Source organism: Cinclus cinclus, chromosome 2, assembly GCF_963662255.1.
Source record: "Cinclus cinclus chromosome 2, bCinCin1.1, whole genome shotgun sequence".
Classification (NCBI taxonomy): Eukaryota; Metazoa; Chordata; class Aves; order Passeriformes; family Cinclidae; genus Cinclus; species Cinclus cinclus.
The window spans coordinates 17,797,899-17,825,862 of record NC_085047.1 but is presented as its reverse complement, the minus strand read 5'-3'; the positions used below and the strand labels follow the sequence as shown (position 1 = coordinate 17,825,862).

General features: G+C 39.4%; 2 protein-coding genes across 4 annotated transcripts; one reads left to right on the top strand and one right to left on the bottom strand.

Moving 5' to 3' along the window:
• Nucleotides 1-188: 188 nt before the first annotated feature.
• Nucleotides 189-16,640, bottom strand: IFT57 (intraflagellar transport 57). 3 transcript variants are annotated; one of them, XM_062515413.1, is made up of 13 exons: nt 16,462-16,640; nt 14,962-15,124; nt 13,780-13,898; nt 12,784-12,877; nt 10,802-10,870; nt 10,166-10,288; nt 7,996-8,067; nt 7,268-7,399; nt 6,369-6,431; nt 4,587-4,653; nt 3,898-4,061; nt 2,734-2,816; nt 972-992 (listed from the first exon to the last, which is right to left on the bottom strand). In XM_062515413.1, exons 1-12 carry the CDS (start codon nt 16,638-16,640, stop codon nt 2,757-2,759), a joined length of 1,305 nt encoding a protein of 434 aa, XP_062371397.1. In that variant the 3' UTR covers nt 972-992; nt 2,734-2,756. The 3 variants fall into 3 exon arrangements, with proteins under 3 accessions (XP_062371396.1, XP_062371398.1, XP_062371397.1); XM_062515412.1 differs by having other exon boundaries at nt 189-2,816; XM_062515414.1 differs by lacking the exon at nt 16,462-16,640 and adding an exon at nt 16,117-16,291 and having other exon boundaries at nt 189-2,816.
• On the top strand, nt 15,131-27,943 carry HHLA2 (HHLA2 member of B7 family). The gene is made up of 6 exons (XM_062515423.1): nt 15,131-15,189; nt 19,980-20,239; nt 20,679-20,942; nt 22,807-23,097; nt 24,906-24,985; nt 26,585-27,943. Exons 2-6 carry the CDS (start codon nt 20,158-20,160, stop codon nt 26,618-26,620), a joined length of 753 nt encoding a protein of 250 aa, XP_062371407.1. The 5' UTR covers nt 15,131-15,189; nt 19,980-20,157; the 3' UTR covers nt 26,621-27,943.
• The last annotated feature ends 21 nt before the right edge of the window (nt 27,944-27,964 follow it).

Sequence of the window (27,964 nt, the reverse complement as noted above, 5' to 3'; positions counted from 1 at the left end):
AAGGAGAAAATGGCAAATGAAAAGAACATTTGCTATCTCCATGCCTTCTGAGGAAAGTCCCTATCCATGAGCAGCGTTCATGCAGAAAAGCCAGTACTCATATCCTCTGTTTACTTTAACGTCACAGGTGCTGATTAATTTTTCCTGAGCTTTATTTCATGCCTTTGCCAGGTATCACCCAACTATTTCCTAAAACACAAATCCATCCGCGAACAAATGGAAAGCAGTGAGGCTGCAGGAAGCAGGCCAGGCTTTTCAGAGGTATGCTGTTGTGCTGCTGGTTCCAGCCCCGGGAGAGGCCGGCGTGCGCGCAGGCCTGTGCGCATGCACGTGCAGCTGCCTTGTGGGGTACACTGCAGCATTGACATCCCCGCGCGGGCACGCGGCCAGCGTGGCAGCACAGCATCAACCGACTCCTTCTTTTTCTAATTAACATTTGTCAAACTTGGAGAGAAGCCCAGGATGCAAAATCTGGATGCAAAATTCAAAGAGCACAGAAGCTGGAAATGTTCGCACACACAGACTCTTCGTTTATGCTTAGTTTTTTTTATAGGTCATGCACAGATGACTTACTTGCTCTTACTGTAACTTACAATTAGCAATACAGTGATTTTCTTGTATGTTGTAGTGCACAGTAGAGCTGTACTGCAAAAAAAATGGCAAAGTTTAATAGTAGGTGGACATAAATGTTTTCCCTTTCAAGAAAAAAAATTCCCTGAAGTTCCTCTTTTGTGTGGGTGAAGAGGGGAAGGCCTTTAACGCCATCAGCAGACAGGAGTGAGAATATTTTAACCAGATCTGGGAGTTGTTTATAACAGTCATTTCTCAACCTCATGTGAACTCATTCATCTTCCTGCACAGCACCCAGCAATGTAAGTTCAAATGATTAATGTGTCTCAGTGCTGAAACAATGAATTCTCAGCATATGATTGAAAGCCACTTCTAAACTCTTGCAATTTCAGTGTTAAGTCACCAAGTCTATAGGAGGTTGTCTGAAAGAAATGGATTAAAAGGTAAAAAAACAGTCCTTTGCACATTTTATCAGCACAGCAATCCATGCTATCTGACATTAGAAGAGAATGGGGAGCGGGGTATTATACTTATTAAAGTAAAAAGGTAATGCATGTAATCAGTCTCAAATATCCTAAATGGCCAATAAACAGCACTTCTAATAGACTACCTAGCACTAAGGCTATTTCCAGTTCCCAGCAGGGCACTTACATCCTAGCCTAAACAAAAGACAGGGAAATAAGACATTGGGTCATGTTATGAGGCTCAGAGGTATTTCAGAGCTAAAGAAACCCTAAGAAGTAATACGCTGCAAGTGTTCCTTTCCTGCAACTTTGAGGAGTACATGCAGGAGAGTGAACTGGCTACTGATGAGCCTTCCTCAATGTTTCCAAGAGCCAAGTGCCAGCTCATACCAGGGCCACATACAAGACTGAACTATTGCAGTCCTCACAGCAAGGACAAAACCCACAGCTTCTCTAACCAAAGTGAGCAAAAGAAGCTCCTCCTTTCTCTCTGCATGACTTCTGGGTCTGTCTATGTGCTGCTTCTACTTGGCTTCTAGGTACAATCTGACAGTGACACTTTGCCTCCATGCTGATGTTCCAGAGAACTGAAAATCTTAAGAGACCTTGGAAGAGGACAGCTGGATACAAAAGTTAACTCTTGCAAATAGTCTTTCTTTCCTAAATCCTCTCCAGATGAAGAGAGACTCTTTTATAGAACAGCTTTATATGCATCCTACTAACTTAGAATCATCTTTGTTTTGCTGGTCTTCTGTTCTGACACTGCATAGATAATGAGCAGTGAAGGAAGTAACGTGAACCAAGTGATTTAATTTTAATGTGGCTTCTGCTTCCTGCACTGATTCAGCAGTGGAATAATTACACGGATCTTTGCTTCTCTAGAAGGGCCTTTCAGGCTGCTTGTGACAGGCCTCACTGCTCTCCTCTGCTTTTAAGGAAGGCCACTTGCTGAATCAGTAAGGCTGCCTTCACAGCAGGGTCAAGTGATTTTACAGTCTCAAATGCCACTCTTTGCCACATGACAATTAAAGGCCACATATCACTCCTGAGATAGTGACAGAAATGTTCTACTTAAATGAAGGCAGTTTCAGACAGTACCCTTAAAAATAATGTAGATAATTTCCAGATCATTAGCACGATATTTTAGAATTACTTCGGCACAAAGGAGGCTTTTCTTCAGGAGATTCTTGTCACATTAGAGGATTTTTGGCCATGCTTGTCTTAACAGATTCACTTCTAATACAATAAGAGGCTCAGTTCATAAGGAAAAGGTTTGATTAATCATGTTTGTTATATTAGCATGAAGGAGGAGTTTTTTTGAGAAAAGCATTTACATAAACAGCATTTATACAACACAACATTGCAATCCAAAAGCATCAGTGAGCCGCTTTGCAGGCAATGCAAAATATTAAGTTGAAGTAAAGCCGCTGTTGAAGTAAATATGCAGTAGCAACAGCACCTAACAAAGAGAACATGAATAATAACTTTTCTAATTTCAGCTGAATGTGGGAGGATATAGGTAGGCAGCAAAAGGAGCTGGAAACCAATTTCCAGTGTGATTCATAGAGATTTGCAGCAGTATCTTGCACAGGTAAATTGTGAGAGTCGACATTTGCAGAAAGCTTTCACTTACTAAAATCCAATAGGTTTAGGGCTTTTTCTTTTTGGCAAATGAAATACTGAAGCACAACATACTTACACTGGCTCATAGTACTGACTGTATCAAGTATCTTGACTTTCAGACACAGAACTGATCCACTGATTCTGCAAAATACTGCTCACCTTTAAAGGAGAGAAATTATTTGTCAGATGAATGACATAGCCTGCAGAAATTAGGCAAGGAATTTAATGCCACTGGAATTGTACTAACATCATTCATGGCTCATGACCAACCAGAACCAAAAGGATGTACTAGTACTTTAATAAGGTTATTTCTTTGGTCCATACTCCTTCATTACCACTAACATCTAGAATCACTCCCTACCTACACATCTACTAAGACAAAGCAAGCTCCCTGTTGCCATTACATTCCCAACCCCTTCCTCCTACATTTTTCTTCTCATTCTGTATTACTCAACTAGATTTGGCAACATTTTTCCTTCACAGAAATCAAAAGTGGGTGTTCTGACACAAGAACAGAAAACAAGAATAACCCACATTATGTCCACAGAGCTCTTCTAAATACTATAAATGAAAGCAGCATTTGACCCAATGCTAATATAAAGTGATTCTGAAACAGTGATGGCATGTAGAAAAAAATTAGAAAGCCAAGAATAATTTCCAAACAATACTTTTCACCTTCTTTGTTCTTATATAGATTTTGATATTGTTGCTGCTGTTAGAGGAGTCTTGCACCTGATACCAGTTTTGACCCAGCCTGTTTGAAAGGGTAATGCTGTATTATTTCAGTACCATCAATTAAACACTTTATCTAAATATATGTAAGTGGCAATGACAGATGCTTTACCTTCAAGTCCTTTGCAAGAAATTTCCTTTTAGCACTGGAGAGTATTAAGATTACAGGCTGTAAGCATCATTCTGTAGACTTTCATACTATGCAACATTCTCCAAAGAAACAGAGACATCTTTACTAACAAGAATTTATTAGTATATCTGGAAGAAATATGCAGTAAATCTTAACAGCACAAAACTAAACATGGCTCCCTCTTGAGTCTGAAGTGTGCATGTTACTTCTTAAAAAGTGCATCTTTTAAAAAGCATCTTATTCAAAAGGAACAGGAAAAAAAAAACTTCCTCCTACCCCAACAAAAACAAAACCTCTGAACTCACAAAAAAGCAAATGGTAGAAAACTGCATTTTGGGCAAACCGAGTCAGATCAAATCAATTTTAATAGGCACTGACTGTGGCTTCTGGAATCACTGCTGCATGCATATCTCTAGTCATATTGGATTTCTCTTTCAGCTTTGACTGGAGCAATGTGTGTTCCATCACACCAATCTGTATGTCCATCTGAATGGTTTCTTGCCTCAATTTTGTTAAGGCCTGTTTAATCTTCACAAGAGGAGCTGTCCAAAAAAAAGATAAACAGTACAACTCTGTCAGCCACCTAACACAAAAGCATTGTTTGCTGTAATTCACTCCTTAAAATTGAACAGTTCAATGAACAAAAGGGTGTTCTGCTCTAAAGACATGATTGTACTGATATATCACTTTTAATATGCAAAACACTTTAAACACAGAAATAGGCAATGACAATTTTGCTGTCTTCTTGACATCTAACAGCTTCATAAAAATGCGCGTCAACATTAAGACAGGTTTTTCAATGATGTGTTTTGCTCAGCTGAAAGCCATACCCCCATACCTGACTTGAGGTTTGGTAGAGAACTGAAGACACCTTCAGCAGGGTGTGAAAATCTTACCTGTGAGAAGCTATTAAAGTGTTTTGCGCCCTACATTTTGTTTCTAATCCCTCGCCCCATTAATAGGATTTTGCTCCTTGTAATTGCTCTTATTCTTATATTAATGAAGTACATATCATGAAACTGTCACTAAGAAAAAGGGTGTGTTGTCTGAAGCAAAAGCATACTTACCACCATCAGTCATACTGCTTCCTTTCTCTTCTGTTTCCTGCTTTACTTTCTCTAATGCTTCTGTAACCTTAAAATAGATTTTTTTCTTAATTAAACTAGATGAATATCAAATTTTTAAAAAGTCTCTGCTGAATAACTGCTTTAGTTAAAAAATTAACTAATCTATCTTACCTGTTATATAAAGAACAAATTTTCAAACATTCAGAAATTTTTAATTTAACTAAATTAATGTTGTAAAAAATTACAGAAAAAAAGAGCAACAATTTGACCAAACACCATGGTGTTACTGCAAATCTATGCATCCCCGATAAAAACAACAATGTAAGTGTTTCAATGTGATGCTGGATGGAAGAACAAAGGAATCAGTATCCCTACAAATCAATATTCATCAAATAGCCATGCTCCCTGCCCTTCTGATGCCCAAGCATCAGGATTTCAGCATGTTACACTGTAAACCTGAGAAACAGCACTGCAGCAAAAGAAGGTACTGGCACAGGTATGTAAAATCCACATATGAAGAACAAAGTGCATTTCAACACTGTCTAGCAACCTGTTTGCCTTTGTAGGCAATGAAAAAAAGCAAATATATGATTCTAAAGTATAGCCAAGGCAGTAATTCAGTATTCTTGCCTAAAATGTGAAAATAGCCCTTCATTAAGGCTTCAATAAGCCTTTTCAGCAACAAAAAGGAATCACTGCTGCATTGTTAGTGCATGCCTGCAGTGGTAATGGTATTGCCAGGTGGGCTGAGGTCTGATTGCAGACCTGACATCCAGTGTGTCTGGTTTACCTCAGAGATGCACCTAAGTAGTTTGAAGGATGTCAGCTAGTAACATATTCACCATTACTTATAAGTCAATCAGCTCCCAAGGCACACACTGTAAATCTAAAGTCATCACAAAATACTTTTTCAAACTTACGTCCTTGAGAGTGAAATAGAAGTAGCTCTATTTCTGCAGAATTTACACATTCAGCAATCTTTGCTAGAAAACTCACATTAAACTGCTGTATTACCTACTGCAGCTGCACTTGGTGATCACTGCAGGTCCCTTCCAACTCAAGTATTATATTCTGTTCTAAAATACCTCAGACTTGTTGCACATTTCTGACACATTCTTACTGTGTGACTTATTTTATGCAACTATTCCTGAGACTTTATTGTTAATAAAGTTGGTTTCTAAAACCCAAACAGAGACATTTAAAAAATTTCTGAAGTGGATAAAAAATGGAAGCATTTGGAAATCGGGCTGTAATTCTAAATGAAATGCCATGAAACTCAACATTGGGAGGCAGTTAGGAGACAGGAGATGTTTATTAAAATTTGGCAGAGCACCAATAAAAAGGAAAAAGAAAATCCACAACAGAAAACCAGATTTAGGTAATAAGATAATTTGATGCATGGAAAAAATTACTATTTAGTCAAATATTGCTTTTAAGTGCCTAGAAGATAAATTCAAATTGTTAATTTTAACTAAAAGTAAGAGTTAAGATTTTCTTCTTCCAAAGAATTTATGGGCATGACTTATAATCTCCCATAATTCTAGGGACACAGGTTATAAAATACAGAACATTTACCTTCATTTACAAACTGAGCTCACATTTCAAGAGTTAAAAATCAATGCCAGCCTGGATTTAAAATTTAGGGACTGGATTAGATCACCTATCCCAAACAAAGAATAATCTTTAACATGAGAAAACAAATCAAAAAGAACTGGTTTCATTAAAATGCAATCACTAAATCCCAACTCTCTGAAGACTGTTTTAAAATAAGATGTGTTTTACCTCAGAAAGCACTCTAATCCTTTCAGTTACTCCTCCACTTCCCTCCTGGTACTTCTCTTTAGCCTGGAAAGAAACATGTCTTCACTGTAATGAAGAGTTGAAGAGATATATGCAGATAGCTCAGAGAAAACTTCAAGACTTGCTCTCATATTTTCCAATTCCAGAAACTCTCCCACAAAGCCCGTAAAGCAGTAAATAATCTAAATACACACTTGATAAGAGCTATGTTTTCTAATCATTTACATGAGGAAATAAACATGAAGAAAATCTGCCATAATACAGAAAGGATTGAATACTGAAATCCAGAATAATACTTCATCAACAGGAAATTATTATATTGAAGATACCTTAACAAAAAGGCAAACAAAGGTACAGAGATCAAATTCTGTCAGCATTATTGTCGGCATGACCACAACCAGGAGGGCTTGCCAAAAGGCAGGCTATAACATCTCCTAGACAGGGGATCAAAAAACTTCTCAGACAACACTACTGGCATAAAAACTAAATGAAGCAAAGAAGTAATCAGAGATCTTTGTGCATATTAGCACCAGTACTCAATCTAAGGGATGAATGCTGGACTGAGACTGTAGTTTTTTCCCTCCTGACAGATGTGTGAACTTCACAGGGAAAGCAGAACTAGCAATTTACTAGCTGCTCAAGACTGGCAACAGCTATACATAATACTCAGGCAAAACCATCTATTTTCCCCTGCAGAACAGTTGAATAAAAATTGCTAGTTTAGCTTAGGAAGAACACAATTTGACAGCCAATCAACATTTCCCCTGCTTTATATCCAAGAGCAGAATTCATAGATAGCTCACTCTATCTCGTCTTTGCCTCTACCCTCATTTATAAGCAAGTTAATACTGGAGAAGGCAACAAGAAAAGATCAGCAATACCTCACTCAGCAAGGCTTGTGCTGAACGGTATTCTTGAACCAAGTGCTCCAACTGATTGTTGATGTACTTTTCCCTGCTATTGATCTTTTCCAGTGTTCTGCTGATTTCATTGTGGAGTTTGTCAAGGTAACCCTAAAAAATCACATTCTGTGGGTTGACAGTATACAGACAGTATGCAAAGAGTATCAAAATGGTGCTGTAGTTAAGAAAGGCTATGGAAGCCTACAGAGAGAGAAAAAAATAGTATAGAAATACTGTGTTTAGCCAACAAAAAATTATTCCAAATGTGTTCTTGTTTGCCCACCTCTTTTGCACGTATTTCAGTCTTTACTGCTTCACTGCTCTCCCCTCCTCAATTAATTACAAATGTCAATGCCAGTAAGTTACTCTAGCAACAGTATTTGAGAGTATTTTGGGGTTTTTAACAGCACCTTCTGATTGTATTTTTCTATTTTGTCCTCTGTAGGCAGAATGTACTTACAGTAATGCATTCATTACTGGACCCTGATCTCCCCATTAATCCTCACACATACAACTGTTTCCCACAAGGTATTTTGCCACCAGCACTGTCCTTAATGATCGCTGTAATATCTTTACCTTTTTAATTTTACAGCAAGAGCATAAATAAAATTAAGAAAAAAAATCAATAGTTCTTAATGCATATCAAATAAAAGAGAAAATAAAAATGCTGACAGATAAGTAAAACATTCTCTACATGCAAGACATACTCTAGTTTCTTTCAAAGAAGAGTCAATTCCATCCTTATGCTGATGCATCTGATCTACATGAATCCTCCAATCCTAAAAAAGACATCACAAATTAAAACACAGGTAAGGTAATTACAACTTTTATCCTTCTCTGGTTACTAAACAACAGCAAGTATGCAAAGCAGGGTCAGTTCTCTTTTATACTATTGCCATGTATCATCCAGCCACTGCCATGTTCATAGCCAGGGGCACTGGCTCAATGTGACACAATTTATAAATCTCCTGAATGTCACATGTGACACTCAGATCCATAAACAAACATAGACATCCCCACTGATACACAGTAGCTATGCTTTTTAGAGTCTAATCTTCATGGAACTATTTCTTTTAGAAACCACTTTGGGCACAAATACTAAAAATATTGATTGTAGCTGCACTGGTTCAGCTTATTCTTATACAAAATGAGTGCTACCAGAACCTACCAGTTCTGGTCTATCTGTTCTTTCCCTTCTATTTTAGTCTTTACTGTTACCAGGAGAAGAATGGAAAGAAATGAAAGAGGCAGAAATACCATAACTTGGTTTTGATAACGGGATATAACTAAAAGGAAGAAAATTATTTCCAGCTTCAATATCATAGGAAACATACATGGACTCAGGGCTGGGGGCTGAGAAAAGGTGCTGTGAATTGGCACAGCATACCAAGTAATGAGCCACTACAGAAAATTTGCTTACGTTGTGTTTCAGGTTTGCAGGAGACTCATGAGCTCTTACTGGTTTGGTGACAATTGTTCACGATTTGCCAAACTTTGGAGTTTAAATAAAAACAACAGGCACACAACCAACACCCACCTCTGTCCAGGACTTTACAGTAAGTTCTACTTCCTAGTGCCATTGATTAAACCATTAATACTCTCCTGGTACTATGTTTACATGCACAGCTTAGGAAACAGAATATGATGTTTTCTGGCAGAATGCATAAAGGTGAAACACTTCTCTCCAATTATTTCTGAAAGAAGCTAGAAGAAGAATAATCCTCTTTTCATGTTCATTTTGACATATTCCTTAAGGCCAAGAGATGGTGCATTAAGCTGGAAGCTAGTAAACCTCAGATCCTACAGTGGCTTTAATTTTTCATGTATGTCTTTATTAAGTTTTAATTCCTCAGTGTGAGACTTAAACATCATGTTCTCTGCAACAGATGGGCTTACTGAGGATCACAGCAGAGTGGGTCGAGCCAGGCAATTCTTCACACAGAAAAATGCAGTATGGTGTAAGACACGCAAGCAGCTCAGCAGACAGTTGAAGGTTTCCCCTATTTTTGGCAAGATAATTATCTTTCATTGTATTCATGTGTATGTATTGTATTGCTCTATCAGTGTTGAAGATTGCTCCAACACCCCAGCTACCTGGGTCACTGCAAATGGACAATTTCAATACTGCACTGATCTGTGTGTGCTACACAATCTCCTAGAAAGAATGCTTATGGCAATGCCAAGAGAAGGTCCTAGGTCTGGACTTGCCAAAGACAAATGCTTTTAAGCTGCTCATTCTAGACTCCTTGAAATTGACTATGAAGAGAAATACACAGTTCTAAGATATGATGGATGAATTTCACCCTGAGACAGTTACCAGGATATGGTGAGCAAAAGCAGTTGAAAAAGTGCTCACTTCTTTTCACTAAACATAAGGAGAGTTCAGGATGACTAGACCGGGGTACAGCCCTACTTGACTGTCATGTAAAGTTCGCCAAGAGGAATTCCATACAATCAGCCTTTCACACGGTTGAAAAACAGGAGAGTTGAAAGGTAAGACCATCAGCTGTCCTCTGAAAAGATGTTTTGATAATTGTTAAACTGAGGATGTAATTTTTTAGAAGTGTGAATACACTAGAAATGTTAGAGGACTGAAAAAAATCACCACTGAATAAATATATAGGAATAAGGTGCCTTGTAAGCAGCAGAAAAAAATAATACTGAAAAAGCACCTTACTGAGATACTTCTATTATTTTATATTTTATATTATTGCTTCTAGGGTCAAAGTAACTGACAAAGGTTCAGACAATGGAGAGCCCATAACTCACAGGTCTTTGCATGACCAAAGACAACAACTGCAAACAGAAAGTAAACAGCATCGACGGAAATCACATTTTAATCACCATCTGTACATGGACAAATCCATCCTTCCATACCTTATTGTCAGTCCTGACTGTGACTTTCAGCTGTGGAAGCACACGTTCCACTTCCAGATTCCACTCTGCTGCATCTATTGTAGACTGTAAAATCTCTTCTTGCTTTGCAGTATCATTCATGTTCTGTGTAAAAATCACAAAGTTTATACACAAAATACCATTGTTATGCACAGTGACAACTGTTAGAAATCACTATAATGGTTTGCAGTGTTAATATTATAAAAATATTTATATCCAGAATGCTCTAAACTACAGATGAAACAGATTTCTTTAATGGCTTTCTTTGAATTAATAAAGAAATAAGTATATCTTCTTCCTTAAAACTGAAAACAATTAAATGTCTATATTAAGAAATACATCTCAGAGATGGTGTATGTGGAGTTAAAATATACTCATGAAACTAATACCATGTTTTGCTAGAAGTCTCTGCAAAAAAATTCTTGCAAATGTTCCCAGCAGCCCTTCAGTGACATCAGTTTAGAAACTGGCTGCACATTGTTCTTGCAAAATAATATTAATATATAATATCTTATTCATTTCAGATGGGGTATTTTTTCAAGTAAAGACTATACAAGGATTTTTAGACTTAATAAATGTAAAAATCTCTCAAGAGAGGACTGATGGGTAACAACTTACTGATCTGTACGTTTGTGCCTTTAAAACATTCAGGTCAATACAATTTTCTTCGTTGTCTGACTCTTCTTCCTTAAGAGAAGTTTCAAAGTAAAGCTTCAGTAAGTATTGCACAATCTTTCTCCATAATTTTATTTTGCAGGAGCACAAACCAAAGAGTATTAAATTCCATATTTCTGAACAAAACAAGACATGGAGAATTTATGATATGGAGCCTATGAAGAGACATAATACCTGGGGCAAGCTAAAGATCAAAGCTACCACACATTTCCTTCAGAGTGCCACAGTATTACAAAAATAAACCAACCGACTGACAAACCCCAAACCCTAAACCTAAGGCCTCTGACATCAAATGGCCCATTATCAATAGTTGTATGGTAATTGTATTTTTCAGTGTATTTCTTAAAGCTCTACCTTAAAAATAAAACCCCATCACAACAAAAACCAAACCACAACCAGACCCCAACACAGTTTTCAAGATGTTGTTTGCACTAAATATTTGGAGTTACAGAATGATCCTCAGTGTGCAGAATAACACAACTGAAATTGAGGCAATTGATTTTTTCTTGCGCATGAGACCACACGCTCTGCTCACATACTCTATAAATGTTATAGTCTCAAAATTTCCTCCTTCCGTGACTACAATCAGCTGAGAGCCATCACCCATAAATGATGCTTTTTCTGTGCATTAACCTTCATTTATCTATTCTATATTTCATCTGTCATTTTATTACCCCTAAACTTCACCCTTATACACCTTGTCCCCCTCTTGACTGTCTTTTCCACCAAAATTTTTCCAAAATTTCCAAAGTGAAATTTTATCATCCACCTCCTTTCTAAACAAATTACAAAAGCTCTACTAACACAGGTCTAAGGGTAAAATCCTTCCATACTCAGTGAAGACCGTGGAGTTTATTCCTCTTTCCTCTACTTTACCCACTTCTTAACTAACAGGGACTACTATTTTCTTCTGGCATGTTTGACCCCAAGTCCCCTGAATACTTGCAGGAGATTAAGACTAGATTGAGACTATCTTTTGCTAAATGGACAATACATATTTGTGCAGCATTTAAAAGAACATACCACCAGAACAAGACAACTGGTTATCATAACTGAGAAACCAAACTGTGCAGACTTCCTTGCACATCTAGCCTCCCTACCTACTGCTGGCCACCTGATGCATGCTATCCCATTCCCCAAGATTTACAGAACCAGGCTTGTCTCTGCCAGCCTCATAATTTCTATTCAAAAGAATCAAAACCAAAGAACAATCAATGAATCTCATCATTCACATTTAACTGCTGGAAACACTGCTGAATTCAATTATGGATACAGCTAATATCAATACACTGGCAGCAACAACAAACTGGGCAAAAAAAAATTACACTGGCATGTAATTAATCCCTGCATAACCACTAGGGGCTCTAAAAAATGAGTATCCTTTTGGTGTAAACTTCCTGGTAATGTAATACCTAGTAAAGGAATAACACCTCAGTGGTTTTATTAACACACATACATTCCAAAGAGCTAACAGAACTCATTAGTTGTGAAAATCATGGCCTAGGACAATACCTGAGAGCAAACCCAGAGGTTCTTTGAAGGATTTCAACTGTGCTTTAGTTAACTGTTTCATCCCCACTTCCCAACTTAAGCAGCTTAGACCTTAACAAGATACAGGAAAGAGCAGACAGCTGACTGTTTTCCTATTTTAACCCTTTAGTTTAACATCAAGAGGAGATTTATCAGTAGAAAAGAAACAATTCTGAATCTCTGTGTTTTTAATGCATAGTTCGATTCCACTGCACATAAGAACATACGCTCTGTCTTGAGAGAATCTGACAATGCAGGAATGGAGTTGCAGGAAAAAACTTGAACAGCTCATTAAAAAGACTTCTTAAACAAAGCCAAATAAAATGAACAGTGAATAAAAACTTCCTCATAGTTGACCAATACCAATATAATCAAAACCAATCTAATAAACCTACTGCAACATCATCTTCCAATCTACTTAGTGTTAATTCTGCGTCATCATCTTCTGTTATTTCTTCTTCTTCTGGCTCTTCTGTTGGGTATGCTGGCCTGAAATTAATTCAAAGAACAGCAGAGCTTTTAAACACAATAAACTGTAAATACCTCTGCAAACAAAATATTTCATGAGAAAAACAGATGATGTGGAACATACCTAAACAGTGATTAGTTTTTCACAACTTAAATAAATAACACTCAACCTTGAAAGTCTTGTTCACCTTGGACTGTCTTGAAAGTAAAGGCAGTACAGTACATTCACATTACAAAGGCATGTAGGAAGTAAATTCTGGGGCTTTTCTCTATTGGTCTAAGCTCTTAAAATTCAAGTGCAAGTCACCATAGGCTTGTTTTCAGTCTACATTGGAATTTGTGTACTAAAGGAAAGTAATAGTAAAATATTTCCAAGGTAGAAATTACTTTGCTATATCCATTTCAAAACCCATCAGAGGAACAGAATGAAATAAAGAACACTTTTAAAGACACTTTCATATACTTGAGATTATCTGTCATCTAGTTTGTCCTAAAATTTCCTTCAGATTAAATAAAATTACTCTAGTCTACTTGTAACATGATCATACTGTGCATAACTCCAGGAATTTATTACTGATTGATAGAATCTAAAAGGACATTGAATGTTTCAACTCAAATATCAGATTAACAAGGAGTTATGTGTAGGGAATTAACAAAAAAAAAAAAAAAGAAGTCATCAGTTAAACCTTGATTAGCTAAGTCTATAATGGTCCAAACTCAGCCTTGCTGGTAACAGGCCAGTTGTGTGAAATTGCATTAGGAATGAATTGGTTGCCCTGCTTCAAGCCTAGTTGAATTTTCCAGCTCATGCAACGTCAAGTAAAATGTTTTTAGTCATTCCTATGTTTTATTTTACCACAACAAATTACATCTGTTTGATGTAAAACAATGGATAATGGAGGATGCTTAGAAATGTATGGTACCTTTTCCAGCTAAACCCAGTGTGTTTCAAGGCTTCTTCAGCTAAACAGTCAAGAACATAGCACACTTGCTCTCCGCAGCCTGTCTTTAATTTTGACGGAGGAAAATCCACAGGCCTTCCCTAAAATAAATAGACAGCCTGTTTACCAATGGCCTAACAACCCAAAGTTTTTGTACACTAAAAAGAAAGTGTTCCTTGTGTATTAAGATTTTATTACTGACAACTTCCATTCTTCTCCTATGCAGCCCCAGTGAGGCAACAGAAGGAAAAGCAGACAAAGCCAAGGAACAGATGCAGTGTAGAAATCTTTTAGCACGTGGTAATGGGATACTACCAGGGAGCAGAAGAGACAGAAGCCACAAGTGACAAGGCAAGGTAAGAACAGTTATAAACTCAAGTACTGAGACTTAACTACCAACTTTTCAACAGTGCCCTGTTTGCTCCAGATCTTATTTATAAAATATTTTAATTTATTGCTGTCATGCAGAATAAACATAGTAGTTTGTTATGGTTTAACTCCTTTACAGGACAGTGCGCTTAACATTATTCACAGATGCACCAGAGTACAATCTTCCGTAAGGTCATATTTCTTGTCAGTTGATATATTCTCCTGACCATTGGGGTTTGGTTTTTTTACTTCTTTTTTTTTTTCTAATTAAATAAATAACTAAATAACTAAATAAATAAAAATCTCAGTAGTTCCTGGTAGTTTGTACAACCTTTTACTCCTTAACAAAAAAAAAACCCCAAAAAACAACAACAAAAAAACCACGAACACTAAATTCTAAACCATTTCCTACACTACAAATTAAGTCATTGGATTTGGCAGGGGCAGGACCACAAATTGTGTAAGCCTTCCAGATATAATCCCTGAAAATTATGCTACTATAAATGAGCAACATATGTGGCACTGCAAAAGGTAAGCCTGGCTTAATCCATTTTACAGACTGTAGAACAAAACTAACTGGAATAATTTACAAGACTATTTTTGTAGCACTAAAAAAATCAGCAAGTAGGTACAGCCTATGTAAACTTCCAATTAACTAAGTGACTTAGTGCAAACAGCTCGGAAAAGTTCTGTCCAGTCCTTGGGACCAGACCCAGCAGGAGAGCAGCTTGTGACTGATGTTATTTCTGAAGGGAATGCAGGTGATTGCAACACACTTGGGAAGAGAGAACTCACAAAGGACCGCAGCTCTGAGAGCACATTTGAAATCACGGCGTTGGGGTCGTCGCACTCCTGCGGCTCCTCGAAGGGATGTCCCGCTTTGCTGATCAGCCAAGCGGCGAGCGTGCAGAACATGAAGAACTGCTCACCGGGATTGGTGGGCAGTGCAAAGTAGTGCCTGTTTAAAAACGGGACACATGGTACATACTGTGAGCTTCTGAAGCTCTTACAACTTCATAGGAGGTAAGCATAGGCTACAGAGCACTCTTCTCACTGAGCAACTCATCTGAACTAAATTCAGGACGCCTAGTTTCACACATAACCACAACAGACCAAGTTTTCTACACCCATCTTGCTTATTTCCACCTTTGAGTAAGTTAATAATCAATACCAGATTTGGATGTCAAGTTCCCCACACTTGCCTCAAAAGATGCAAGAGGATAGTGTACCTATAGCTGAAAATTCAGCTCCGATCAGGAGCATGTTTTGAAGTAATCCTCCACCTTACATACAGTGCTTTGGAGAGCAATGAAAACTGGATCTGACGCGGACCACACCTAATTAAAATATGTGGACCAAACAAGAATTCAGTCCATAAAACCAGACCACAGTCAATTATTTCCACCAAAGTGTAAGTTACATGCACACTGGATACTGGGAACCAAACGCTTCCCTGTACCGACACAGCTACTCACTAAGGTACAGAAAGGTTTGCTGCCCTGCTCCAAACATTCCAATGGTTCAAGAGCAGGTTAAAACCAACTTACAGCCACTGTGATCATACTTGAGCCTCCTTCTCAAAAAGGGAGTAACTTGGAATAACTCCCTTACCACACTGTTGCTTATAAAAAGCTTAATTCTACAACCCTTAACTTTCAACCCTGCTGTGGAGCCTGGCTGAAATTGACAGACAGGTTTAAAAGTTATTTGGGCAGATGGATATTGGAAGTACATTGGTCCTGTCTCCCAGGCTTCCTGTCCCCCACCATAATTTTTAAAAAAGACATAAAAAACATTATATATGAAACAAGTATGTACTGGATACAAAACCCCAGCGTCACCATCGAATGGGTCCAAGACCCTCTTTGTAAAGGGTTAAAGGGTCAAAAAATATACACATCCCAGGAACAGCTATTCTGAATTCAAGATATTTGGGGTTATTCAGAATACCTTAAAACTTAGGCAGAGCTATTTTTTGCGGAACAGGTAGAATTACTTCTTGCACAGGTACCCTGGCATGCAGATATCCAGTACCTGCGGGGAAGGTCAAGGGAGTACGTATCTATCGCATCTCAGCCTTTCGCTGGGCCTCGCATTTTGAAAGCTTCCAGCTCACACGGGAAGCTTTGCGACCCGCTGGTTTTCCCTTGGGCCAGGCATCCTGCCGCGCGGATGCCACCCCGCATTCCTCCGCTAGGCTCTGACAGCCGCAGGGATCCCTTCGCAGGAATTCCGCCCCGCCGCCCCCCGCCCGCGGCCACGCCAGGGCCGGGAGGAGCCGCGGGCCAGCAGCACCTGGAGATAGGTCGCATGTTGTGGCGCCGCAGCGCCTCCTCCTCGTAGCTCAGCAGCTTTAGTTTGTCCAGCAGGTCCTCCATGAGCACGAACATGTGAAAAGCCGCGCCGGGGCCGCGCTCCGCCGGGCTTTCCTCAGCCCGCTCCCCGCGCCGGCCCACAGCGCCTTCCTCGGCCATCTTTACTCGTAGCCACAGCGACAGGGACGGCCCTCATCGCGGCGTCCGAGGGCTCGGGGGCGGGGCTCGCTGGGAAGTTGGCAGCCGCGCTAAGTTCTTAGCGTTTCGGCTGAGCTGGGCTTGTGGGAATTGGTCAACTTTTACACTTTCATTCCTTCCCGGAGGAGGACTTTGGAACGCCTCGCTCCGTGCAGGTGCGGAGCGGGCAGCGGCGGTAGGTCACGGGCTGAGTGCGGTGCTGTGCAGCCGGAGGGGCCGAAAAGTGAGTCCGGGCAGCCGAGGGCTGTGGCATTAGCCACGGGTACCGGCTGGAAGCGCCTGGGGCGGGCTGGGGAAGGCAGCGGGTGGGAAAGCTCCGTCTCCCACCTGCGAGTGGGACTGTGCTTGGCAGTAGTGAGGCGCCTCGAGGGCTGCGCCCAGCTCTGGACGCCTCACTACCAGACGGACTTGGAGGTGCTTTGAGAAGTGCAGTTGCCGTGAGGAGCCGCTCAGGAAAGACTTTACCACTTTACAGCTCTTTATAGCTGAAAGGAAGTTGCAGCAGGTCGGGGTCGGTCTGTTCTCCCAGTTAACCAGTAACAGGACTGAGGACATATCCTCAAGCCACTCCAGGGTACATTTAGAGGGGATACTGGGAGGAATTTTTTCACTGAAGGGGTTTTCAAGCATTGCAATGAGCTGCCCAGGGATGTCGCCATCCCTGAAAGCGTTGAACAAACGACTGGACGTGTCACTTAATGCCACGGTCTACTTGAGAAATTCATTCAGTCGAGGGTTGGACTCGATGGTCTCGGAAGTCTTTTCCAACCGAAATGATTCCGGGAATGCGAGGCACACCTCACCTGTGTCCTTCTAGCACCAGCCAAAGGTCACTGAGGGGAGACACCCCTTCTTGCCACTTCCTCCTGCATTTTCTTTGTCTTCCCGAAAATACTTGAGTAGTTCTGTTCTGCTGGAAACCAGATGGCACACACAAGTCTTGAATTGTCCAGGAGAGAATGACTCACTGCTAAAATATTGCTAGAAAATAATTACCTAACGCTGAAGGCAGCTACTAGGTGCCTAACCTACTAGGCACTTACTTCTTGTTTCGGGCGACCAGCTTTTTGAGAAGAGTGTCATGGTTAACTTTTGCCTTACGTTCTTGTTCTCCTGAGCCCGCGGAGATCTGAGCTCGCTCCCCGTGCCAGGCTCCTGCGCCCTATCCCGTAACAGAATTGCCGCATCGTGACTGCTTCAAACCATATCTTTAAATCGTATTGCTCGCTCATTTCCACTCTTACAGCCCGCAGGAGTTTTGGGTTTGCCAGGCAAAGGAAGTGGTTAAGAGAAAAGGGGTTTTTTAAGCCCGAAGAAAGGAGCTCAAAAGGTGTGAAATCTCCGCGTGTGTCGGATCGTAGATCTCACTGTAGGAACAGCTGCTTCTCTTCGCGGGACAGCACTCGCATGTTAGTTACTTGAGCCCTGTGCCATGCGGGTGGGGCGCTCAGTGCAGCTGGAGAGAGGCACAGATCAACAGGGAGAGAAATTGTGGAAACTTTCCTCCATTGGCAGCATTTCTCAACAACTGAAGTATGAAATTAGCATTTAGGTTGTAAGGGTTTAATTGTGGGCAGGCAGACAATTACTTCTCTGTTTTTACTACAGGAAATCCTCTGAAGATTCACTGAGGAAATTCTAGAAACCCTATATCATTGGGGCAGGTAGGAGATTTTAGGAGAATGTGGTTAACATCTGTTTTTGAGAATTTTACATGTTTGTTTTTTCTTGTTTGCTTGTTGGTTAAAATTAAAATCTGGTATTTCTCAGTCCCCGTAAGTGTGTGTATGCTTGAAATGTATTGTTCTCAAGTTGCATTGAAAAGGAATTAATCAGAATCTTTTTACTAAGAAATGAATAAATTTTATTTGAAAGGGGGATATTTCAATCTGCATATCTGCTCTCAAAGAGGTCACAGAGGAAGGTACACTGAGGAGCTACCAATCGCGATGGTTGTTTGCAGCAGGCTGTAGAAAGGAAATTATATGATATGGGCATTTAAACAGGTTTTCTTCCCCTGCTTTTATTTTGCCAGTTAGGTATGAATCCATGAACCAATGAAGAAATGAAAGGACAGAACATACCAGCCCTTATGATCTATTTATTTCTCATCAGTGCTACACTTTGGGGTAGGTTTTAGCTGAAAAATAATAAAGAATGCCATTATTACTAATTTTTATTAAGGAGAGTTAATGAATTCGAACACTGTTTATTAATGGTAAAGAATCAGTTTTGGGTAATGTAAAACACTTCTGAAGCAAAAGACTGTTTGTCAGGTGGCTGTATGGATGGCTGTGGCTATTGGGCACATTGAGCCCCCAGACTGCTCCCTCCCAATGTTTCTGCCCCAGGGCTCAGTAGGCAGTGCTTTTCAGCTCAGACTGAAATAGTTTGTAGCAAATTGGCTGACTTTGCGTTGAGAAGACTAAGGAAAAGTCATTTGGATTGTTCTGCCAGTTGAGCAGGAGAGGGCATAAGAATGTCTGAGAAGGCAGCTGCCCCTGGGCACTCACTACCTGTCTAACAGGTTGTCTGACCTTGGCCAAGAAGGTCGATGTGACAATGCTAAGTCAATGCAGTCAGTTTTTTAAAGATTAATTTTAAACTGCTCTTATATGCCAAGAAGGCCTAAGTTAAATGTTGACAGAAATTACATGCTACCACTTCTGTGAATTTTTGGAATGCACACCTTATGGGACAGGGCTTCCTGATGCTGCCTGTGGTGACAAAGCTGTTTCAAGACGTTCTGTCCCTCCCATCAGTTGCAGTGCCATATCTTTCTTTCCTGTGATGGTACAATTGCTTGGCACTATGCAGGGGGGTGGTTGGTAACATGGAACATTGCAGCATGGAACTGTGAATGTTTGAACACCTAGGAAGCTGCAGCTCAAAAGACTTTTAAAGTCTAAGGTGGAAAAGATGTGGTTCAAGGTGTGGAAACACATTTGGTGCTCAAGTGGTAAGGTGGCAGTGTGCTGATTTGAATAAATAGAATATATAGGTGCTTACTTGGGATTTCTACATAAACTGATTAGAAGTTCAAAGAGCAGAGCTCTGTGTCATAATCCTGATTAACCTGTATAGACACCCTTGCTGTCCCAAGAGACTCATGTGACAGAAAAGCCATGAAAGAAATGTTGGCACACCTGCAAGAGCATTTTTTTTGTCAGTGGTAAAGAAGGGCAGAAATATACTTGTAGATTGGACTAAATTTATTCATTTGTACTTATGGGCTTTAGGTTTTACAGAACAGGTAGAAGTAACAGGGCTGTTTTCCAAGGATTGCATCCTCCCTTGTAGTTTCCCACGTGGGCATGATGAAGTAATTCACTGGATCAAAGAGAACAAAAACGTGCACAGTTACTACCAACAGAAGGATCAGATCGAAGAGCAAGATTCACATTATAGAGGCAGAACACACCTTTTCCATGAAGACATCCCTAGTGGAAATGCCTCCTTGAAACTTAGTAACCTGACCATGACTGATGAGGGCTCTTACACCTGCTACGTGGGAACAACACAATATCGAACAGAAGTGAAAGTGCTGCTACGTGTAAGAGGTCAGTAAGACATCAAAACCCCTTAGTTTGCACCACTGCAAATGGGATGGCACCAACAGATTTCCTTGTGTTGTTTCTCCCATAGAATCAAAGTCCTCCAACCCAGCAGAGCACCTTTTGGGCCTGATGGTGTTATGAAGCAATGTTTTTTAGTCTGGTGAAATGTTGTAACATGGATTGGAAAATTTTAGTGCAGCACTTGTTTTCATAACCTACTGCACCCTGATTTCTAAGGGGTAATTACGTATTACACATAATGTGGCTTCTTAGAACAATACAAATCTTGACATTTTAAGTAGCTGTGCTTTCTTCTGAAATCAAACACAGATTGTTTTGTTCTCAGCTATATTTATTCTCCTCAATGGTATTTCAAAAGAGCAATCACTTCAAGTTGAAAACTGTTTTGTAAGTAGTAGGATTTTTTTTTTTCCATCTACAGCTCCTTCTTCTTATGCACTGGAATACCAAAAGACAAACACAGATAGGAGACTGAAGTGCTATGCCTTTCTCACGTATTCAGCACCCAATATATCTTGGGTACAAGGCAATGTATCCATCCAAGAGACAGATCGGGAGGAAACCAGGAATGGAATTTTCTATTCTATTAGAAGTGACAAGGACATAATAAACACAACAAATACTTACTACTGTCATATTCATTTCCATCATGAAGTGTGGGCTGCTGAATGGAAGATGATGCCAGGTAGGAATGAAATCACTTCTTGCATTGCGACTGAATTTCACAGCTGGCTTTGGAGTCAAACTCAAGACAGTCTTTCTGCAGTAGGACAACATGGATATGGGACAGTGCAAAAGGATATACCTTTCTCTTTGAAATGCATTTATTGGGATTACAAGGCAGCATTACAAATTAATTCCAAGTAGTAGGAACAAGAGGGGCTAGCTCACCCTTCTGTAAGTTACCTTTACTCTTAACATATTTTTTATATAAGTTTCATATTTTAAGAGGTGCCTAATAAACAAACTTTACCCTCTATCAATAAAAGAATTGTGCCTAATGGACAAAATACATGGAAACCTTAGAGAATTATGCAGGTTCTGTGAGGGAGGTGAAAGTTTGCCTGCTGTTTTAGCTGTGTATCTTTACTCTGTCCATTTTCCACCTTTTGCCAGACTTTTACTGGTACTATTTGATCCTTTCATTGTACTTCTCTTCACACTCATCCTTAAGTAATTAAGTTAATTCATCCTTAAGTCTGAGTGCTGGGGTGCATGGGAATGGAGAGCAGCAAACAGTTTGCATTTTAGCAAACAGCAGCTTATTTTGTTAGTTAAGGAAAAGCAGGGCGATGAAATTTCAACTCTGCTTTGTCTTCCTCCTGAAATTCATTGGAAATTCAGTTCAAGTAAATAACTGGTGCTTTTCAGCCTCTCCTGTTTCTTAGGAAATATTTTTAATTGAAGGAAGAGCAGTGCAAGAGCAGTTCTCTTGTGAGATGTGCATGGATGCTTCCATCGCCCTGATTACCCCCCAGAAGTGTACCCAGACACTCTCAGTTCCTAACCTACTGCATAAGCTCCAGAAAAAGAGTGCAGTTTTTAATTTACATGGAATAGTTTACAATATGGAAAGTTTCAAGTATGGCATCATAGTAGCTAACAATTGCACTGTGACTGTTTTTTTAGCTATGCTTCTGATCCACAAGAGAAAAAGGTACATTTCATTACATATTTATTTGCATTTACCTGCATCCATCTAACCTCTCAGTAGAACATTTTGAAAACCAACTGCTTTTCTTTTGTTTCTATAATAGCAGTGTGGGGTACAATTTTGGTTTCTTTGTCTCCACAGTTTTTCAGCCCCACATTTCTGTTCATTAAACCGCCCCCCACAGAAATCAAGTATAGTTATACCATGTCAAAATAATCTATTATCTTCCTCTCCAGCTGACTGCCAGCCACTACTGCTGTCAAATCAATACTTGTGGTATGATGTTAATTTGTCTTGTATTAGTATTTTATATATTAGATGTTAATTCCACTTACCTGCCACTTTCTTCCCTTTCCTGTTTTTTAAAAGCTATTCATTAATTGTTAAATGTTCAATATAGAGAAGTAAAATACTCAAGTCCACCATAGATGAAAGTTATTTCCAACTACATACAATCTTTCTGTTATTTTAGTTAAATTATGTTGTGTTTTATCCTTTTGCTTCAGATGTGCAGGTATGTGATCAGTTGCATTTTCTCTCAGCTCCCAGCATGTGGAATTTCATGCTGTTTTACACAGTAACCTAGACTAGACTGAATCACTTCTATTAATGAGCCCCTCAATTAGAGGAAAAATAGTCAAATTTAAAAAAAAAAGTATTTTCATAAATATTGTCAGTACCAGTCAGATTTTTTAGTGTAAGATAGGTTTGTTTTAAAAATCTTCAGATGGCTCTAGAAATACACTGTGATATTTCAATATGATATCAATGTAACGAAATATGTTTTTGTATTTGTTCATGGTAGTATCAAACCTCGGAAAAAAATCAGAAAATGTCTAAATAATCTTTGCAGTATTTTCCAAAAAAGGTGCAGAGAGTTCTTTATCTGTTTCAGATCACCTGTGTAAAGAGGCAGGAGGTTACACCGTAATTCCTTGTGAACATGACAATGACATTGCAAACACTGATGGTTTCAGTGTGGTCTGGACATTACACAGAAATGCAGTGACCTCAGTCCTGGCCTCCTTCAATGGCACATCTCACTCTCACCAGCCTCGAGTCCGGATTAACAAAACTAACTTTTCACTGATGTTGGATCGTCTTACTGCAGACGATAGCGGAGAATATCTGTGCAATATTTCAACACCTCTCTACTCAAAACTTACTGTGAGCACTTTGCATGTCGGTAAGTTTCCACTCCTTCCCTGTCAGAGGATGAGGACCAGTTAGGACAATGTACAGCCAAAAAGCCAGAAATTTGTAAAATACTGAGAAAAACATCCTGGTGTGATTGGTACAGTTGGGTGGAAGAGATACATGTTTTTGTTGGCTCAGGGAGAAGAAAAGTTAGTAGCTAAGATGGATTTATTTAAAGAGTAGAAGTTTATTTTTTTCAGTCACCAGCTTATCGTGGCAAAGGTTACAAAATCAGTGGCTGCCTTGAATTGCCACCAAGTGCTCTCATAGCTGAGGACAAAACAGGGCTCTCAGAATTCTTTCCTAAATGCTCTGCTGACAGCAAACATAGCTCTAAATGTAACAGAGAGATGATGGGAAGCCCACAGCACGTGGTATAAGTTTGGCTGCAGAAGAAAGCTGGTTGAGAGCACGCAGTTGTTATTTTCAAAGCTTTAATTCTACACAGCAGGCCTTTTTTAGGGCTGGGGATATATATGTTTAAATGCATGCCTGTGTTTTTATGAGCTACAGTAAATTCCCAGCTGTGAAATTTTAGTTACAGTTATTTCATTGTCAGTAACACATACAACAGTAGCACACAGACATTTCACACAATTAAAAACAATCACCTAAAATATTGAGAACTAATAGAGGGCACCTCTTCTAAACAAAGAAGAGAACTTGAAGCAAGCCAGTAACACATGAAAAATAGAGGGAGCATAACAGCAAAGGGGGTAGAATAAGTGATAATAACTACAGATGAGCACCTTTGTGGCTTTCAGCACAGCCTGAAAACAGATTAGCAGCTGGAGATAGTAAGGAATGGGCTAGACCATGTTGGATAGCAGTCATGGCACAGCAGCTGCTGAGCCATCAGAAGGGTTTCCAAAGGCCACTGGAAAGATAGCTTTTGAGGGGAAAAAAGAGATTAATTTACAGTCATCTCTCCTGCATAAGGAAGGGTTGCAGCTTAAAGCTGCTTTTCCAAAGGAACTGACAAGATGTAAGCATAGGTGTGATTGTGGTTACAGAGTCAAGCTAAGGCAATGACTAGATTAAATGCTGTCTTAGCAGTTCTTATTTTTAGCAGTTTTCCAGACATCCATAGGATGTAGAATTTTTCAAATTCTTTGGACAAGACACAGCAGGAGAAACAAAGCCTGAGACAGAAGAACCATGCAGTTATTCTGACAGTCTGGTGCTGTGCAGAGGTTTTTTTTCTAGGTGGGCTTTGATCTCCTGTGGAATCCATGGTTATCACTCATCTCAGGATTTCTTGTGTCCACCTGGATTGCATGGTTGCACTATGAAGCTGAGAAATGTTTCATTGTTTTTGATTAAAGTTGCAAAGATTTTGCAGCAGTAGTCATGAAATTTATGATCCAGGCTGGATCACATATACAGAGATGCTCTACTGTAAATTAGCAGTGCTGTTTATGGCACTGAGCACCATACCTGGAGACAGTGTTTAGCACACTGGGCAGTTGATTGTTTTTAAATGGGACTTGTATTAAGAAGTTGTCAAATCCTATCCTATGAGCATGCATGGAATTTGCTATCTGCACAGTTAAGTAAAATAATCTGCTTTCGGCTATTCACACTTAAGTCAGTAAAGTATCACTTCAAAATCTTACAGTATGAGTCAAGTAACTTGAACATTGTTGTTCTTGTCTCAGTTTCCTTTTAATGTTTCTTTCTCCCTAAATCATGCCTTTTAGATTATAAATAAAAAAATCATCACTTTGATATATTTATTGAACAATAGTGAATATTTGTGATATAAAGCACTTCTGTTTTGTATTTGTGTTTTTAAAGAAAATTCAGGTAACCCCTTGATAATTGTGATCGTAGTGGCAGCAGTGATTTTAACAGTGGCACTACTTTACTATCTCAAGGTATGTACAAACATTAGAGTAATTATTTTTAAGGTACTGTTGATAACAAGCCCCTCAAGATTTGAATGAGGGTTTGAGCCAAACTTTGCAACTTTGTAAAAAAACTGGTAATCCGTAGCTGTAGCTAGACTGTTGTGATTAAACAACCACACTGTTAGCATTGTTTGCTAGGCTGATCTTTTGTTTTAGGAAAAACAAAGACAATCCCAATGTGAACGGGCTGTCTGGACAAGAACCACCAGGAGTGAAGTCAAAAGAACTGAGCAATAAATGGGGGAAGGTGATTCTGGCAGTGGGAGATTGAAACCCATTGACCACCTCCTCAAAATGGACCCCCAACTCAAATTGAAGGGAAATACCTAAATCTAGACCTTGAATGTTTGACCAAAATGTAAATTTGATTTTCATGGGTTAACGCACAACAAAAAAGACTGAAAATATAGGAAGTTTCAGCATAAATAAATTGTGCTCATTTTTGCTATTTTCTTAGTCTGAAGGCCCTCTGTGGTGCATCTCTGCAATAGTATTTTGGTTGTAACAATGTCAACAAGTCTTTGATCAGATGCTGTTCTGTGCTTTACAAAAGGATGAAAGAGTTTGTTACCTCCCTTATTTGTTGGTTACAAATGTTTTCCAATAACTTGCTAAAAGAAAGATTGAATTGCTGAATTTTCTCACTTGTCTTTAAGACCAAAAAGAATCCAAAACTAAATGCGAAGTTTCTCAAACAATGCTCATACCTGACCTTCATTAGGGTCCAAATTACTGTTTAATTGTATCCAATGTCAAAGCTTTTCAAAACCTCTGTTTCAAAAGTGATACTAAATTGCTTTGTGTAGGAGATCCTTAGAACCGTATGGTCCCTGACCTCATCTCTGTGCATACCTCTCCTCTTTACTGGAGTACATCATCTTCAAGTGGATGCATTTTATTCTCATGTGTTTCTAATAGGTTTGCTCTGTCTTAGAGTATTTTGTCTCTTTCCTCTGGAATTTAAGTGAGTATCCTTGAAAGTCCAAACTTTAGTTCTTAGTCCATCCTTCTGTGCTTGACCGTATCCATGGAGAGATTTACCTTCAAATTCCCTGTGTCTGAAGGTTTTGTCACAGTCTGGATTTGATAAGCTTCAGGTGACATTTTATGATGGGTACCGTGAGGTACAGCAAAAACACGAGAAAGAAAGCTCTGAGATGATTATGCCTCAGTCTTTTTTCATTTTTCTCTTTACATATTCACTTACATGCAGCTTATTAAACAGTTGTAACATGCTTTAGAGATGATAATATACTTTGAGATGCAGTTGTCTAAACAATTTGAGCAAGATTAAGTTATCTTCAGACCTGTTGAGCCCTCAAGCATATTGTAATCAGAGGCAGTGGAACAGTTTACAGGTTAACTCAGCTCTGGTTATATTGATGGACAAAAAGATGGAAAAAACAGGAATGTTTCTGCACTGTTGTGTGGATGCTTATTTTACTCAGATAATGCTAAAATGGGAAATGCTGACTTATCTTTATAGTGAATGTGTCTTGTTCTGTTCCCACTAGGGGATTAATTTTACACATCAGTAGTTCTTACAAGTATTTTTATCTTGTCTAGAAAAAAAGGAAGAGAGGAGTCATATGGACACCTTAACATACAGGAAGAAAATAGTCCTCTGCACACAGATACTACTGAGACTGGTGATTAAAGAACAGAGTTCCTCCACCTGCCCCCTTGAGTTACACTAACAGCCACATGGAAATGTGACTTTCTGAGCAACAGTAATGGACAAATGGGGAGGAAGAAAATCACTGGACACTTGTATGTGAAAAGTCATGTAGCAGAGCATCTCACCTCCATGTCATCTTATCTGTTGCTTGTTTACTGGTGAGTTAACTCAAACCAGACAAAGCTGTCTTGTAGTGAGTTATTTTGACAGCATGGGATTACCATTGGTCTGGCATCTCCCAGCTGACAATAAGCATCTTTCTGTGGAAGTGAGCTCTTATGGAAGCTGATATTTGATTAGCACATGTAGTTTGATAATCAAGATGCCTTGGCAAAAGCAAACAGAGCTTTGAAGATTACAAGAAGATAGGATCAAGACTGGCGACAGGAAAGAAGTCTGAACTAAGTAGAAATGTTAAGTTTGTCTGTGTGATGTTTAACCCAACGAATGTAGTAAAGAATTACTAGTCTTCCTAAAAATGGTATATAAGCATACATAGCTCACAGTAAATTTGGATTCTGATCATGAATCAGTCTCTCTCTCCCTGTCTCTCTCTCAGTCGTCTATAAGATCTGGAAAGAGAAACTGGATTTCTGACTGACAGGCACCTACATGTACAAACTATATAAGCTACATCAAACTTTCACAAAGCAGAAATCTGCACATTTTCCTGGAAACGTGGAATTTCTACTTAGAACTCCTGCTTTGTGGTTATTCCTCTGTGGGCTGAGTATTTCTTTTGCTAGTTTTAATATAGGTACCTTGATATCATGCACTGTTTTATATAATCTACTGGTAGTTCTTCTGTTTCATACTGTGTTGTAAGTAACTCTGATTAAGACCTTTCATGTGTTACCTCCTGTTCGATAAATTGTCCATCACTGTTCTCCATTGTCTCGGGCTCAGGGGTAGGAAATGTTAGCTGTGGGAGCCTCCCCCACCATCTTGCTTTTGTCCTGGGGGCTACATAGTGTGTGGGAATGGTTGCCACCTTGTCCTTGTCTGGAAAAACATATGGAGCTGGCAGCACTGGAACAGCTTGTCCTTGGCAAGGCCATCTTGTCCTTGTCACAGGGGAGCACGTGCACATGACCTACAGGGAATGTCTGCCATCTTGTCTTTCTGCCAGTGGCCACCTGAACGAAGTTGAGGTGGTGACCATCTCTTGTGGGTAAAGCATCTCTTTTTGTATACTTTTGTTATTAACATTTTTGCTCTTTGCTTTCACTAAATTACCTCAACCCACAGCCTCTGCTTTTGTCTCTCTC